Source organism: Pan paniscus, chromosome 6, assembly GCF_029289425.2.
Source record: "Pan paniscus chromosome 6, NHGRI_mPanPan1-v2.0_pri, whole genome shotgun sequence".
In the NCBI taxonomy this organism is placed as follows: domain Eukaryota; kingdom Metazoa; phylum Chordata; class Mammalia; order Primates; family Hominidae; genus Pan; species Pan paniscus.
In genome coordinates this window covers 22,727,461-22,744,883 of record NC_073255.2, presented here as the reverse complement: position 1 = coordinate 22,744,883, position 17,423 = coordinate 22,727,461, and the positions used below count along the sequence as shown (strand labels likewise).

General features: G+C 37.0%; 1 protein-coding gene across 4 annotated transcripts in view; it reads left to right on the top strand.

The window, feature by feature from the left end:
- SNX13 (sorting nexin 13) overlaps positions 1–17,423 on the top strand; it is a 157,879-nt gene that overhangs the window by 35,624 nt on the left and 104,832 nt on the right. For all 4 annotated transcript variants that reach the window (XM_003825023.6, XM_008978706.5, XM_055115733.3 and 1 more), the window contains exon 2: positions 15,337–15,449. In XM_003825023.6, coding sequence (XP_003825071.2) covers positions 15,337–15,449 — 113 coding nt within the window. The remainder of the gene's footprint in view (positions 1–15,336; positions 15,450–17,423) is intronic.

The window sequence follows — 17,423 nt, the reverse complement described above, 5'->3', positions numbered from 1 at the left end:
CCAATCTCTGGCCTGAGACTAAAATGCCTGCAATGGCTGCTGCTGCCAGGTTGCCAAACAGTGACTTACTTTGCATGAGCCCAGATTAGAAATGGCATCCTCTGGCTGGGTGTGGTAGCTCAAGCCTGTAATCCCAGCACTTTGAGAGGCCAAGGCAGGTGGATGACTTGAGGTCAGAAGTTCAAGACCAGCCTGGCCAACATGTTGTAAACCCCGTCTCTACTAGAAATACAGAAATTAGCCAGGCGTGGTGGTGGGCGCCTGTAATCCCAGCTACTCAGGAGGCTGAGGCAGGAGAATCACTTGAACCCGGGAGGCAGGAGGTTGCAGTGAGTCGAGATCATGCGACGGCACTCCAACCTGGGCAACAGAGTGAGACTCCATTTCCAAAAAAAAAAAAGCATTTTCCTCTTATTCCCATGCCTGGGAAAATGCCTGCAGCTTTTCCTGGTGTCTTTTCCTGTCTCAATCTCTCAGCCTTTTCCCAGTTTAGTGTCAGTGTTTGGGAGAAACAGGGTGCTCTCCCATGGCCTGGGTTGCACAGATCCCCAGTGGAAAGGTGAGTCACAGAGGGATACTGACTGTCCCTTTCATGTACTGGAGCTTCACTTACTTTTCTCAGCCAAATGCTGTCCCTGGGGCTGCCTGCCCACCTTCTTCTTCCTGGGTTCTGGGGTGTTCTTTGCATTCTGGTGAATCCTGTTTTCTTTCTGGAATTAAAGCTTGCAGAGTTGATCTTTATGCACTATTTTGCTAATTCCAAGTGGCTGAGGCACACTCAAAACCTCTAATCCACAATCTTGGGAAAAAAATCTGCCTGGATTGACTCTGATTGCAAATATAGAATGCCAACATTTAGTGACCTCAGACTATGTGATACTCTTGAGTATCTCTCAAAGCCTGAAAGAACTGATGCTGGGGAAGATGCCCAAGACTTATTTAGTCTAGGCTTTTTGTGTAGATTCTCTCTCTCTTTTTAAAAAAATCTACTTATTTATTTTTGATTCTCTGATTTCTATCCTTGGGTATAGTTTGACCGCTAAAAGATAATAATCTTAATAACATATTGTACTCCTTGTAGCATTGCCTTCATTGCATTATCTTTTAATACTTACATCAATTTTTTAAGTCAAGTCGTTATGGGAAGCAATTATGTTAAACTTTTTTTTTTTTTTGAGACAGAGTCTCGCTCTGTTGCCCTGGCTGGAGTGCAGTGGCGCAATCTTGGCTCACTGCAATCTCTGCTTCCTGGTTCAAGCAGTTTTCCTGCCTTAGCCTCCAGAGCAGCTGGGACTACAGACATACACCACTACGCCTGGCTAATTTTTGTATTTTTGGTAGAGGTGGGGTTTCACCATGTTGGCCAGGCTGGTCTTGAACTCCTGACCTCAAGTGATCTGCCTGCCTTAGCCTCCCAAAGTTCTGGGATTATAGGCATGAATCACTGCGCCCCGGCAATTATGTTTAGCTTTCTAATGACTTTCCTGAAAAACTGTTGCTGAGAACGTTAACTACTACTTCACACTTTGTTTTTCAGATACATTCCTATATGATACAATTCTTTATAAATTCAGTGCTACAGATACAGTTAATGAGAGGGACCTTGGATATCATGTGTTTTCAACTGTTGTACAGATGAAGAAACCATGGCTTGGAGAGGTCAACAAAAAGTAGCTAGCCCAGAACCTGGTCTAGAAATTGTGTCTTCTAACAACAGGCCCAGTTTTGTTTTGTTTTGTTTTTTAACGTTTGGAAGTTGAGTTAGCATTGACATAATGTAAAATTAGCCATTTAAAAATTAGTGATTCATTGGTATTGAGTTCATTCACCATGGTATGCAACCACCACCTCTAATTAGTGTCAGAACATTTTTATCACCCTAAAAAGAAGACTGTATCCATTAAACCATTTTCCTCTTCCCCCCCAGCCCGTGGCAGTCACCAATCTGAGTTCTGTTACTATGGATTTATGTATTCTGGATATTTTATATAAATGAAATCACACAAACTGTGGCCTTTGTGTCTGGCTTCTTTCATTTAACATAAGTTTTTTAAGCTCATTCACATTATAGCATGTACTAGTACGTTATTCCTTTTCATGGCTGAATTATAGGTAGATAGCACAATTTGTTCATTCACTGATAAACATTTTGGGCATTTCCTCCTTTTGGCTATAGTAATTAGTGATGCTGTGAACATGTGTGTACATGTTTCCGTTTGAGTACCTGTTTTTAATCATTTTGGGTATGTACATAGGAGTGGAATTGCTGAGTCATATCATAATTCTGTGTTCAATTTTTTGAGAAACTGCCGATTGTTTTACACAGTGGCAGCACCATTGTACATACCTCCATTTTGTTTTTATCTTCCCTGTCCTCCATCATGCTGAGATCATGCTGACTTGAAAAAGAAAGCCAAAAATTAGTCGTTTTGTTTGAGTTACGAACTCTCAGTACATCTTTTGCAACAGATTTTTCAACCAGTTTTATCTGTTATTTTTCCAGTGGTTTATTGAATTGTATTTTGTTTTATTCCTTTCATTCAAACTGAGGTGAATTTCTTTTCCCTTATTATATTTATGTTCCTAAAACCTGCGGGAATCATTTTGGAGGTCTAATTAAATATCAGTCTATTTATTGCACAAAATAAAAGGAAAATAATCAAAAAGAAATAGCAACACTGAAATAGTCTTGGGTACTTTGAAGGAGTTATGTTAGGTTTTAATTGACTTAAGTACAGGTCAGATCTCTTTGTCTTCTACCTTTGCTCTAGGAGTCAGTTTGTAGGGCTTGGTTTTGAGTCTCCTTAAATTTGAGGCCATCGTATTGCTGTGACATATTTACTAAAACAATTTCTTGTATTATATTTGATCAATGGATTTGTAGAAAACGTAAATGGTTTAAGATAGGTTAAATACTATTCAAATATGTCTTTCTCAACTTTTATTTTAAGTTCAGGGGTACATGTGCAGGATGTGCAGATTTGTTACATAGGTAAGTGTGTGCCATGGTGGTTTGCTGCACAGATCATCCCATCACCTGGGTATTAAGCCCAGCAACCATTAGCTATTCTTCCTGATGCTCTCCCTCCTCCCATCCACACCTGCCAGACAGGTGCCAGTGTGTATTTTTCCCATCTGTGTGTCCATATGTTCTCATCATTCAGCTTCTACTTGCAAGTGAGAACATGCAGTGTTCGGTTTTTTTGTTCCTGCATTAGTTTGCTGAGAATAATGGCTTCCAGCTTGATCCATGTCCCTACAAAGGATGTGATCTTGTTAGTCTCTTGTTCCTTTTTATGGCTGCATAGTATTCCATGGTGTATATGTACCACATTTTCTTTATCCAGTCTATCGTTGATGGGCTTTTGGGTTGAATCCATATTTTTGCTACTGTGAATAGTTCTGTAGTGAACATACATGTGCATGTATCTTTATAATAGAATGATTTCTATTCCTTTGGGTATATACCCAGTAATGGGATTGCTGGGTCAAGTCTTATTTCTGCCTCTAGTCTTTGAGGAATTCCCACACTGTCTTCCACATGGTTGAACTAATTTACACTCCCACCAACAGTGTAAAGCATTCCTTTTTCTCCACTACCTCATTAGCATCTGTTGTTTCTTGACATTTTAATAATCGGCATTCTGACTGGTGTGAGATGGTATCTCATGTTTTTATTTATTTATTTTTGATTAGCATTTCTCTAATGATTAGTGATGTTGAGCTTTTCATCTGTTTCTTTTGCAAAATGTCTCTTCATGTCTTTTGTTTGTTTAAGGGCTTTCTTTTAACACACAGAACATCGTTCCTTGCTTCAGTGCCTACTCATATTAAGGTCTCTTTATCAGTTATTCTGTTCTTCACCTGGCTATATCCTTATAATTCTTGGAGACTAATCTTAGGTGTCGCTTTTTCCAAGATGCTTCCTCTGACTGACCCCCCCGCCCCACCCTTTCTAGCTGAGTCAGATGATATGTTCCTTCCTAATGTCTTGTAATAACTGAAGCATATGTCATTTTACTTACTGTATTGTTTTGTAATTATATGTATGTTGTCTCCTACAAAACTGTGAGCTTTTTGATTCCAGGAAAACTATGCTTTATTTACCTTTGAAATTGCAGAACCTTACTATCCTAGGCACATGATAGACTTCAGTAAATGTTTAATGAATGAATGAAAGAAGCTTCTAGTTTAGAAGAGGCAAATATGCAGAAATAACTACTGTAGAATTGTAAATTGTGCAGTGGAAGCAGAGAATACAAGGAAAAATATATTTGGGAAGAGTGTGAGGTGTTTATGAGGGAAGGTTTGCTTCATGGGAGATAACAATTTCAGCTGGTTCTTGAGGGGAACTTGATAGAATTTTTTGCTAGGGAGTAAAAGTAATCCATCCTAGAGAACAGAAGCAAGAGAGCAAGTCATGATCATGGAAAAGCCAAGTATTTTAGAATCTTTCTCAAAGGTCATTTTGGCAGTAAGGAGGATGGAATACAGGGAGAAGCAGTAATGATATAGTCATGCAGCTATAATGAAGGTTTTGTGTCAAGCTTTGGCTGTGAGGAAGGGAAGGTTTCAAAAGATACTTAAGATATAAAATGGTCAGGCAGGCCCTGATAGCTAATTGGTTGAAAAATTCCAAGAGGGTAATCCAAGGCAACTCTAGAATTTCTCTTCTCAGTAATTGGGTAGGTATTGATACCTCCTTTTAAAAAAGTAAAGGAATATAGGAAACATTTGGGATCTTGAATGAATTTAATTTTGGACATAAGTTTATGATCTTTATGACAAATTCAGGTAGGAGCGTTCAGTATGTAGTTGAATATAAGTTTCTGAAACTCAGGAGATATTTCTGAGCTGGAGGCACAGTTTTGGAAGTCACAGTACATATGGGTAGTTATAAATGGAGGACTAGAAAACTCAAGGATTGCATATCTAGTAAGACTATAAGAAGGTAAAAACAGAACCCTGGGAATTGCAAGCTTTCTTCTGCTTAAAGGTAATCAAGGACATACTTACAAACTAGTGTTAATTTTTCTTGGTCCCTTTTATTTCCTGTATGCTTTCCCAACTTTAATCAAAATGGCAGTAAAATTATGTTGAGATATCATGTCTTGGACTCAGCATCAGATAAACCTTATAGCAAGTGTGGGGCTGTAGCAGTACTAAAACATTCATGGCTTATTTTCAGGGGGGATGTTGCTGCCAACTCAGTTTTATCCAGTTATTGCCTTGCAGGTGTGCAATTCCACCGATTCCTGATTCCAGATATTTCTGTTTTTCAAGAAAAGCCAGAAATCCTGATTTTTACAGATTTTTAAATGCTTACTCAGAATTTTAAAAAGTGCTGTTGTTGGTCAGGTAAAACATTGTCAGTTTCTGATCCCTTTCTCAATCCTTACATACTCTGTAACAAAGAGCAACTAGTATCACCTTCTGAGGTATTGAAATGTACTTGTTTCTGTTGCATACTAGGATGAAAGAAAAAACTTGACTGGAAGCTACAGAAAATTATAGTGGAAAAGGAGACAGACTGAGTCCCTGGGCTTAGAAGATTTAGAGATTGAGTGAGTAATAGAGGTTATAAGTCAGATGGGCTGAGACCCATCTGTAGTGACTGTACTGGCAGTGAATCAATCATTGCCACCTTTGGCTCCTTGTTTGCTGAGGTCTTGTTGTTTCTGGGACTTGAAACTGGAATGGTTTTTAGGGAGGATTTTTTTCTATTATTTTGTCCTGCATATTTTAGTACAAAATTATAAACACAATACAAAAAATACTTGGTATTTCGCCCCAAGAACATAACCAACATGAATGAAAATGTTTCTATCAGCCTGTGGCTTTCAAAATCTGAACCCCTGATACACCAAATGAACTCACAGGATGATTTGTTAGGGCTGACTGTATTATCTTTATTTATTTATTTATTTTTGTTGAATCAGTTTAAAGAATTTTTACAGGAAGTCTCCTATTTATTCTATAGAAAAATCAAGGAGGTAATTGGAACTGACCTTTGGCTCTTCTATTGGTTGACCCTGTGGAAAGAAAGAGTTATGATTCCTTGAGTTTGTGTGTTCACTTTTAGGAACAGATTTGTCTGGAAATAAATTCCACTTGTATAACAATTAGATCTTACAGTTAAAAATTATAATTAAAAAATGTGTCACAAGATATTATAATTTGATCATTGATTCTTTCTCTAACCACCTTTTGGCCATATCAGATTATGAGAGGAAGTTATGTAGTAGGCCTCCTGTGTAAAGGAGGTGTGATTTTTTTTTTTTTCTTTGACGTGGGAGTATAGTTGGAACTAAATAAACTACGTGTGAATTTACCATATCAACTAAAATTTTGATCAAATGGTTTTTTTTAATTGTGTGGTACATATTTTATATATATTTATAGTTTCCCTTAAGGTTTTCTATACCAGAGTTGTTGATCTATTATTTCCTTATACTAATGTTAGGGATGATAAAAGCTATGAGATGAATCTAAGCAGTTAATTTTAATATCATGTGGAAATAGTTTTTTCTATGTTTTATTAAATGTCAAATGAATTGTGACTTTTACATTTTTTTTCTCTTTCATTTGTTCTTTTGGGCACTGATAAGTCTACCCATGTATCAGTTTATTATAATTCATGGCTAGTGCCATCTGGCTGTCGTTCTCCCTCTTTTGTAAAATCATCTTGTACTTGTGATTATTTATATATGGTTTTAAAATTACTTTTTGGAAACTCTTGAATAGTGCATTTATCCCACACAAACTAGTATATGTTGAGTAAGAATCATATTCTTTCTTTATTATCATTTATAAATGAAATATTTATATATATTTAGACATGCCAGAGCAAGGTAAAGTGGTATATGCTGGTAGTCCCAGCTACTCAGGAGGCTGAGGTGGGAGGATCCTGTGAGTCTCAGAATTGGAGGCTGCATTAAGCTGTGATGGCACCACTGCATTCCAGTCTGGAAGAGAGTGAGAGACTCCATCTTTTTAAACAGACAAAATCTGTAAAAGTGTAAATAGCCTTGAGCGTTGGGCTTAGGTTCACTAAACAAATGTTATTTTATATTCTCCTTTTGAATCAAGAGTTTTAAAGAGTACTTTCCCTGTGGGTACACTGTTGAGCAGCCTCAACATTTGTGAATATTTGTTCACTTCAAGTTTTTGTTTTTGGAAATTACCAAAACTTTAGCATATAAAGTTAGTAACTGGTTTTGGGTAGTACTATTTTGGTGGAAAGAATTGGGTAATTGTAAATAAAAGAGATTGATTTTTATTGTTCACCTGCAAAACTGCCTTTTAAAGACAATTTAAAAGGAGTTCTAAAAATATTTAAGCTCTAAAGGCATTATCTTTTCTGTATTCTCCAAACACTTTGTGAATCTCTTTATTGTGGTATTTACTACACTTATGTTATCATTACATGTATATTTTACCTTTTTAGCTTCTGAGCATATTAGGGGCAGAAACTGCCTCATTCATCTTTGTATCATTATGGCCTAGCACATACCAACCTAGTAACAATAGAATCAATATGAAGCCTCCAAAATAATTGGGTTGGAGGACAGTGGTTTTTATATTAAATGTACTCATACCCACACATAAAATAGAATACTAAGGCTCATTACTTAGTTTCATATTTAATTTTTTTCTTAATTGTATAGCCATGCATATGTTGCTGCACTATAAACTACTCATAGGAGTATATAGCATTGTATCTGAAGCCATCAGGTGAGACTGAGGAGGAACACTTTAAGGTCCTTTGCCTTTTCACTGTCCTTTCCCCCCTTCCCTTGGTCTCCCCTTTTCTCTCCTTTTTCCATTCCTTCCCTCATTTCACTTGTCTAGTTAGTAATTTTCATACTTAATGAGCAGCTTCTGTGTACTTGGCCTTGGTTACATTATTATTTGATGCTGAATGAGACAGGGTTCCACATCAGGAGCACATTCTATTTAAATTACCTGGAGAAGAACGTTCAACTTATTGTAGATAGAATAAGGTGGGAGGAAAACAGTCTGTACTTGTTATAAGACCACTCTTCTTATGGCTACTTATTTTTATTGTTGAACTATATATATAATTTCTATGACTCAAGTTGGCACTGAAGTAGTATCAACTGTAAGATTCTTAGCCCTGTTTGGCAGCCTTAAGCCATATAATGTATTTAAATATACCAGGTGAATATAAGTTGGAGAGTGGTTGACCCCATTTTAGTGAGATTGATCTCAGAGTCGAAGTTCCTTTCTATGGTAGTTCTGACTGTCTATTCTAAGATAGCTGGTATAAAACAGCTGATCTAAAACAGCATTTTCCACTTAACCCCCACTCTCCACATGAACCAGGATAATCTACACCTGAATTAGCTGAATTAAGCACTGATAACCTAGGCCTAAATTAAGCACTGAATTAGTTGTGTGATTGTGAAGAGTTACTGAACCAGTCTGCTACAACTAGACTTGAGAGATGATGTCACAACTCAGCCCCTTCATGATGCTGATGGGTATTCTGGATCAAAGAGAGGGTTAGTGATTTTGCAAAGGTTATACAGAAAGTTAGTGGCAATCTGGAATCCGTGATTTCTGACTCTTAAGTATTATGCTGCCTTTCCTATCATAAATATCTTTTTAGGATCAAATGAGATAAATGTCAGTACGCCTTGATAGGCAGAAAATATCACCAGATAAATTATTTCTACTTCCTTTCTTTGGTCAGGATGCATATGTGATTTTTTGCATTGCCGTTTCTTAATTTGCAGAATCATGGAAGTTGAGGTCATTTTTTATGTTTTTTTGTGTCCCTGAGTTCAAACCAATACAGGTAGATTATCTAAGCATACTAGTAAGTAGACACCCTTTGAAACTCAAATTTTTTCCGTTATGTATTTAGAAGATACATGGATAAATTGATTTTCAGACCAGGAATTTATTATATTCACTTATTGCAGGTAGTTTTCTGACTACTTTCTTGGGAGGCATATTAAGCTGATTAATATTTAGATAAAAGCATTCGTTTATGATATTAACATTTTTTTCTGTGACTTTTAAGACAATTGTCAGCTGACAAATTTTATGGGTTAAAGAGTCAAGATTTGTTTAGTATCAGATCTTACCCTTATAGCTGTGTGACCTTGGGCAATTTTTAAAAACTTTTTTATTGTTTAACTTTGCATAATAATAGTGATTAAGCCAAAATTGACCTTGGACTGTGAACTCATTTACTCCCCACAGTAACCACATGACATAGGTGAGGAAATGAAGGCATGTAGTGGTTACACAACTAATGGTAAAGGTGAGATTTGAATTCAGCTAGTCCTAACTCCTAAGTCTGTAGTTTTTGAGCACTATGCTGCTGCCTTCTACTGCTTCATAAGTTGTTCTGAGGTGTATGATTTCCACAGCATTTTAGATTTTAAAATTGTGACTAAGATTTTATGGCCTAGAGATTAATTTAGGGAAAATTATAAATATATAATTGTCCTTCCTTCTAAACAGTTTTGGTAGCTTGTTAGAAATGAGAGAACTATAGGCCCTATCCCAGACACACTGGATCATAATCTGCATTTTAAGAAACTGTATTTAATATCCTTAAAGTTTGAGAAGTATTGCAGTAGATGATCTTGAGAGTTTCTTCCAATTCACAGTTGTGAGTGATTCTGGGACCAGTCAGCATGGATATCTCAATGTTGATTATTGTATTTAGCAAAGAAAATGGTACTATATTAAAGTAGCAGTTCCCAACCTCTGTGGCACCAGGGACCCCCAGTTTCATGGAAGACAATTTTTCCATGGCCTGCGAGGTGGAGGGGATGGTTTCGAGATGAAACTCTCCCACCTCAGATCATCAGGCGTTAGTTAGATTATCATAAGGAATACTCAACCTAGAGCCCTCACATGCACAGTTCACAATAGGTTTCATGTTCCTATGAGAATGTAATGCTGCTGCTGCTCTGACAGGAGGCAGAGCTCAGGTGCTAATGCTCGCGGCATGCTCACCTCCTGCTGTGCGGCCCAGTTCCTAATGGTCTGCAGTCTAGGGGTTGGAGACTCCTGTATTAAAGAATTTTAAAAATGTAAATCACTGTCATACAGATTTGTCTGTATTCTTTGGATTCCATTATAGGACAACTCTTGAGATAATACTTGTTTGAATTTGTGAAAGGTTTCTTATATAGAAGAAAATTACCCTAAATTTTATCCTGTATCATTTTAGGAAATAATTAGAACCCAATTATTTTTATGTGGCATTAGATCAAATGTTTTTCCTAATTTATCTCACTAATAAGATTATAATGTCAGCCAATTATACATATGAGAACACTTAGAATAACATAACTTGATTTTGAACAATTCGCTATTCTGATCTTTCAATGAACAGTTTAACATTTGAAGTTAACTGTTGTAATAGATTAACTACCAAGCAAATTAGCACTGCACTTGCTTGATTAGAAAAGCCTAATTTTTGTAGTCTCTGGAATTTAAAAATTTCTCTCAAACTTAATTGAGGAAAGAATCTTTTTTTTCTAAAAAAAAAAAAAAAACCCATGACAGTAATGACTGTTTTTTCACTGTTAAATTATCACCTGGCACATTGCAGAAATTCACAGAATAGTTGTTGAATGAATGAATAGGACTTTGGTTTAGGTGATTTTGCTACTGTTTTCAAATGAATAATAAAACACCTGTTAGAATATGAAAAGTTGAGTTTTTAGAAAAATCAAGTATTTCCCCTTGTTGACAAATTGGTGCATGAATCTTCTCCATATCAACTCATTTTGACTCTTTTTTGAAAATTTCTTTAATTGTGAAAGATATGATTTGTACATAAGAGAGAATAAAACATTTATACAGTTTAGTCCTAACAACTGGTTAAAAAATAGAATACTGGGGGATGCAGAGCAGGATGGCCAAATAGAAGCCTCCACTGATTGTCCTCTCCATAGGAACAACAAATTGAACAACTATCCACATATAAAGCACATTCATAAGAACCAAAAATCAGCGACTGATCACAGTAGCTGGTTTTAACTTCATATTGCTGCAAGAGGCACTGAAGACGGTAGGAAGGACAATATTGAATTGTCAATGCCACCCCTCCCTCATCCCCTGGCAGAAGCTGAGTGGTGCAGAGAGAAAATCTGTGCACTTGGGGGAGGGAGAGCACAGTGATTATGGGACTTTGCATTGGAACTCAGTGCTGCCCTGTCACAGTGGAAAGCACCACTGGGCAGAACCCAGCCAGAGCCTATGGATGAAGCATTTGGACCAGTCCTAGGCAGAGGGAATTGCCCATCCCAGTGGTTGGAACCTGAGTCCAGCAACCCTTGCCACTGCTGGCTAATGTGCTCTGGGGTCCTAAGTAAACTTGACAGGCAGGCTAGGCCACAAGGAGTGCAATTCCTGGGCGAGTCCTGGTGCTGTGCTGGGTTTGGAGCCACCACACCACCCAGTGAGACACCAGCTGGGGCGACGAAGAGAGCACTTGCACCACCCTTCCTCCCACCCCAAGTAGTGCAGCTTGCAGGTCCGGGAAAGACTCCTTCTCTCTGCTTGAGAAGAGGAGAGGGAAAAGTGAAGAGGATTCTGTCTTGCCACTTGGATACCAGCTTAGCCACAGTAGGACAGGGCACCAGGCAGAGTCCTGAGGCCCCTGTTCCAGGCCCTACCTCCCAGCAGCATTTCTAGACACACCCTTGGCCAGAAGAGAACCTACTGCTTTGAAGGGAAGGACCTAGTCCGGGCAAGATTGATTGCCTGCTGACTGAAGAGCCCTTGGGCCCTGAATAATCAGTAGCGCTAGGTACCCAGGCAGTACTTTCCCTGGGCCTTGGGTGAGATTCAGAGACATGCTGGCTTTAGATGTGACCTAGTACATTTCCAATTGTGGTAACTATGCGGGGGTACTTCTTCTGTTTGAGAAAAGGAGAGGGAAGAGTGAGGGGACTTTGTGTTGCACCTTAGCTACCAGCTTGGTTACAGTGGAATAGAGCACCAAGTGGGCTCTTGGGGTCCCTGATTCTAGGCCTTGGCTCTTGTATAGCATCTCATGACCTACCCTGAGCCAGAGGGGAGCCCACTGCCCTGAAGGGAGAGTCCCAGGCCTGGCAGCATTCACCACAGCTGACAGAAGAGCCCTTGGTCCTTAATGAACATTGGTAGCCAGGCAGTACTTGCCATGGGCCTGGGGACTGTGCTTGCTGTAGGGAGAGACTCCTCTACTTGTGGAAAGGGGAGGGAAGAATGGGAAGGACTTCGTCTTGTGGCTTGGGTGCTAGCCCACCTGCAGTAGAGTAGAGCAGCAGGTAGATTCCTGAGGTTTCCACCTCCAGACCCTGGCTTCCAGAAGCATCTCTTGACCTGCCCAGGAATGGGAGAAACTCTCCACCTTGAAGGGAAGGACACAAGCCTATCTGGCTTCACTGCCTGCAGATTGTAGAGTCCTAGGGCTTCAAGTGAACATAGGCAGTGGCCAGGCCATGGTTACCACAGGCCTCGGGTGTGACCCAGTGCTTTGTTGACTTCAGGTATGATCCAGTGCCATCACAGTGGAGGTAGCAACAGGGTTGCTTGTGTCACCCCTCTCCCAGCTCCACACAACTCAGCAGAGAGACTGACTCTGTTTGGGAGAATGTAAGGGAAGAAAGCAAGAGTTTCTGCCTGGTAATTTAGATAATTCTTCCACATCTTATTTAGGACCATAAAGGCAATACCACTACAAGTCTTTCAGAGCCACAACATTAGTAGGCTTAGGGTGCCTCTAATGTATATATGGCTACAGTTACTAGAAACATAGATCACAACACCCAAGTTTCTTTGAATACCTGGCAAGCCTTCCCAAGAAGGACTGGGACAAACAAGCCCAGACTGTAAAGACTGCAATAAATACCTAACTCTTCAATGTCCAGACATCAGTGAACATCCACAAGCATCAAGACCATTCAGGAAAACATTGGCCTCACCAAATGAACTAAATAAGACACCACAGACCAATCCTGGAGACAGAGATATGTGTCCTTTTGGGTGGAAAAATCAAAATAGTTGTTTTGAGGAAGTACAACAAAATTCAAGATAATACAGAGAAGGAATTCAGAATCTTATCAGATAAATTTAACAAAGAGATTAAAATAATAAATAGAATCAAGCACAAATCTTGGAGTTGAAAAATGCAGTTGACCTACTGACGAATGCATCAGAATTTCTTAACAGAATTGATCAAGCAGAAGAAGGAATGAGTGAACTTGAAGACAGGCTAATTGAAAATACACAGAGGAGAAAAAAGAATAAAAAGGAATGAGGCACAACTACAAGATCTAGAAAATAGCCTCAAAAGGGCAAATTTAAGAGTTATTGTCCTTAAAGAGGAGGTAGAGAGAGAGTTAGGCGTAGAAAATTTATTCAGATAGATAATAACAGAGAGCCTCTCAAACCTAGTAAAAGATATCAATATTAAAATACAAGAAGGTTATAGAGCACCGAGCAGATTTAACCCAAGACTACCTCAAGATACTTAATAATCAAACTCTCAAAGGTCAAGGATGAAGAAAGGATCCTAAAAGCAGCAAGAGAAAAAGAAAAAAACATGTAATGGTGCTCCAGTACATTTGCCAGCAGACTTCTCAGTGGAAGTTGTACAGGCCAGGAGAGAGTGGCATGCCATATTTTAGTGTGGATTAGGAACTTCAGCAAAGTATTATCAGAGGAACTGAGTGTCTCTGTACTTTATTCTAAATAACTATGTCCTACTTACCCGCTCTTAGAAGGAAGTGAGAGGACACTTCTGTAGGTGAAATAGTATTCCCCCCGATTCAGAGAGAAGAGAGCATGGAGGCAGAGCAGAAACTTCGTTAGCAGGCATTCTGTCCTTTGGTTAAAAGATAAAAGTGGCCAAGATGTGGAAAAAGGATAATAAAACACAAAGGAATAAGAGTTGTATAACTCTGAGGGACGTAAAAGAAGATATGATTAATGGAAAAATATCATTTTGGGGTAGGAAGACTCAGTATTAAATGTCTCCCTAAATAAATCTTATCCAGGATTTCTGTTTATTTGCCATCTAATCATTTAGAGTTGCTTAGACCAGCCCTACACAGTTGCTTTATTTTTCTCCATAGCACTTATCCCCATGTGATATAACTATATATTTACTTAATTTTCTTTTTCCCCACTTCTGGAATGTAAACTTATGAAGGTATGTGAACTTATGCGGGTATGCTTGTGTTTCTTTCCTTACTAGAATGTAGATTTATGAGGGTATGTTTTATCCCTTATGGTATCCCCACTACCTTGAGCTGTGCTTGGCACGTAGGAAGCAATGACTGGTGAGTGAATGAATGAATAAATAAAGCCCTCCTTTCTCTCATAATCCACAGCACTTACTGTCTGTTCTATAGTTTTTTGGTCATTAATTTTGTTCAGTTTAGCATCTTATAATGCTTTCTATTATTTTCTTTTGGTTCAGTATCTAATTGTTTCATTCCTATAGGAGATTCTTCTCTATGCTCCTTGATGGCATGAGTGGGACAAATGCTTCCTTTGTGTACTACCTCACAGTGCAAGGCGAATGGATGTAGGAACTTGTTGAATTGAACACATGTATTTATTCATAATGACTTAAATTGCCAAATTCCAGTTTGCCTTTAATAAAAGGCGTTTTTTTTTTATTGGCTAAAACAGTATAATTCTGTATGAAATAGGTTTTTTTTTTTAATGTATGGATACTTTTTGGTGATGTTTTGTTGAGCTCATAGTAAATTTCAGTAACTGGAAGTTGGAACTTTTGTAATTATAATTGTATGAGTTTCTATACATAATTTGAGTAAAATATCACAATTTTCAATGAGATAAGGATTTCTTACCTTGAAATTTAAATTTCTAATAAAATGTCTCCTTATGCTGTAGTTATATTGGGAGCTAGTTTCAAGATGAAGTATTAATTCTAAGTGAGTATAACTTTGTAGCCTACTTATCCTTTTGTATATGCATTTGCAAATATAAATGTACAGCTGTTTTTGTACATACTTTGTTGTATTTCTCATGCTAGGATTTCATTTAACAGTTTGAATAACTATTTCTGTCCTGTACCTTTGCATTACCACTAGGATTTTTTAAAAAAGTAATTGCAGATGCTCTGTAAATCTCTCTATACATATAAATTTTGTATATTGTTTTGTGGAGATAAATTTTCAAGTATACACTTCACATTTTCAAAAGTTACTGAAATAATAACATGAATGTTTACAAGAAGAAATTTAAAACTATGTAAAAGTTTTGTTGGTTCTTTTCTAATTCATGTGGAGAATTATTTACTAATTTACTTATATTTTTTCTGTATTTCAGGCCAGTCTATCCATATGGGGATGGGGAAGCCTTGGCATTGTCCTTTTTCTGATAACCTTTGGACCCTTTGTAATATTTTATTTGACATTTTATATCCTCTGCTTTGTGGGTGGGTAAGTATACTCAATTATAATTTTAGAATTCATGTGTCATATCTTGTTAAAATGGAAACAAATGACTGAGAAACGGGAGTATGATTTATTTGTGAATGCCATTTTTAATAAATTGCTTTTACTAAAGTTAAAAAAATAAGGATACCCATAAAAATAAAAACAATGATAGTCATTATTTGTATCAGAAATATGGGTAGTCCTTCAATAATAAGATGTCCATTTCCAAAGGTATGAACTTTTTTTGGTGATAATGTGTAAAGTTTAAAAAATTTTTCAAATTCCTTTTGGTGGTGTTTCTCCTTTAAAGTTGAAATTTTCTTTTGCATTATGTTAATAAGTAAGTTAAATTGAGACTACAAATGAAGTTTTACATTACAGAAATTGTGATTAGACTTCAAACAAATGTTAATTTTTTCCTTTAATGAATGTTGTCATTTCGGTCTAGAAAATTCAAATACCTGATTTTGCAGTTTTCTCTTCATAGTTATTTGGTGTACGTTTATATTTTCCCTTAAGTTGATAAACCTTTATAAGAGAGGTTTCAGTCATAATTTATTGTAGCTTTGTATGCAGAGCATTTGGTATCAGACATGAATTACAAGGAAATATTAGAAAATATATAGACAAGGGATGTTTGTTAGACACTGTTACCAAAATAGCTTAGTTGAAATGAGTCTTTTGTTGTTAATGTGTTTGTATGTATGTTTATAATATGACGTATTTATGTAGTTAGTTGTGGAATGAACACTGATTTCTTTCTGAAAAATCTTTTGAGACCCCAGATATTTGGAGGAGTTTTTTGAGCCTATAGGTTTGGAGGATTTAGCTGAATTGAATAGCATATATAAACAGTAGCTTGAGAAACTGTATAGGACACTGAAGGGTTAGCTTCTAAATATATCTATCACTTTTTTGGGGATACAGATTTGATAGTCATGTTGTAGTCTTTCTATAGGGAGCATATGCTTGAACAAGTGAGAATTTCTTTAATTGAGCAGCTATGTCAAGGACTCTCCATAAAACTATATTTTATGTTAGATTTAGTATTTTCATATCTATGGCCTAGATACAATACTGTGTACTGAAACATTTAAACTTATTTCAGCCATAAGAGTCTGATAATGGAGTTCAGAATATCTTTATTGATGATAAAGATGACTGAAGATGATAAAGATGATTGAAGATACTACAGATCTGCAGCCAAATGGGTTTCCTAATTATACTTCTCAGTCACAGTTAAGGTGACAGCATGGCTGAATAGTGACATGGTTGCACCTCTCCCTCTCAGAGTCGAGGCTGCATTTATTAATTGGAAGGGAAATTGTCTTGACATTTTTTTTTGAAAGGTAGAAATTTCTTCTAATTTCACTAATTGTATTAGCCCTTGTAAGAGTGAAGGAAAAGGATTTCAGAGTATTTCCCAATACTTTGTCAAGGGAGGATATTGCAGCTTTATAGGCTAAGGTAGGAGCCCTTGGAAGGTGGGTAAGTGAATAATTATTTCTTTTTTTACTCAACTGCTCCAAATAAATTTAGGAAAAAGAGAAGAGTAATCAGTTTATTAATTTTTTAAGTTTTTAATCTTTAATAAAACTAGATCCTGCACAAAGTTTATTCACTTTTAAAGTCATGAGAACCTTTGTTGTTCCTTTTTTAAATGTTGTAGTTTATCAAGGAATAATTTCAAAAAATCTTTCGGACGCTTACAAAGTTCTGTAAAAATTTGGAGATAAGGTGGGATACTAGAGGATAATGGGTACTAAAAAACTCTAGAGATTATTAAGAGTCACATGGTAGGGTCTGTGGAATCCTCTCGTTTTGTTTTTCTAATAAAATTAAGTTTTTAACTTGCATAGTTTATTCTTGTCAAGTGTTGATAATGTCTATATTTTGCTTATAGTCAAAGTTAACTCCTTATTTTTTAATATAAAGAATGCTTTTGGAAAGAAAAACACTTGGGGATTTTTCGTTTTT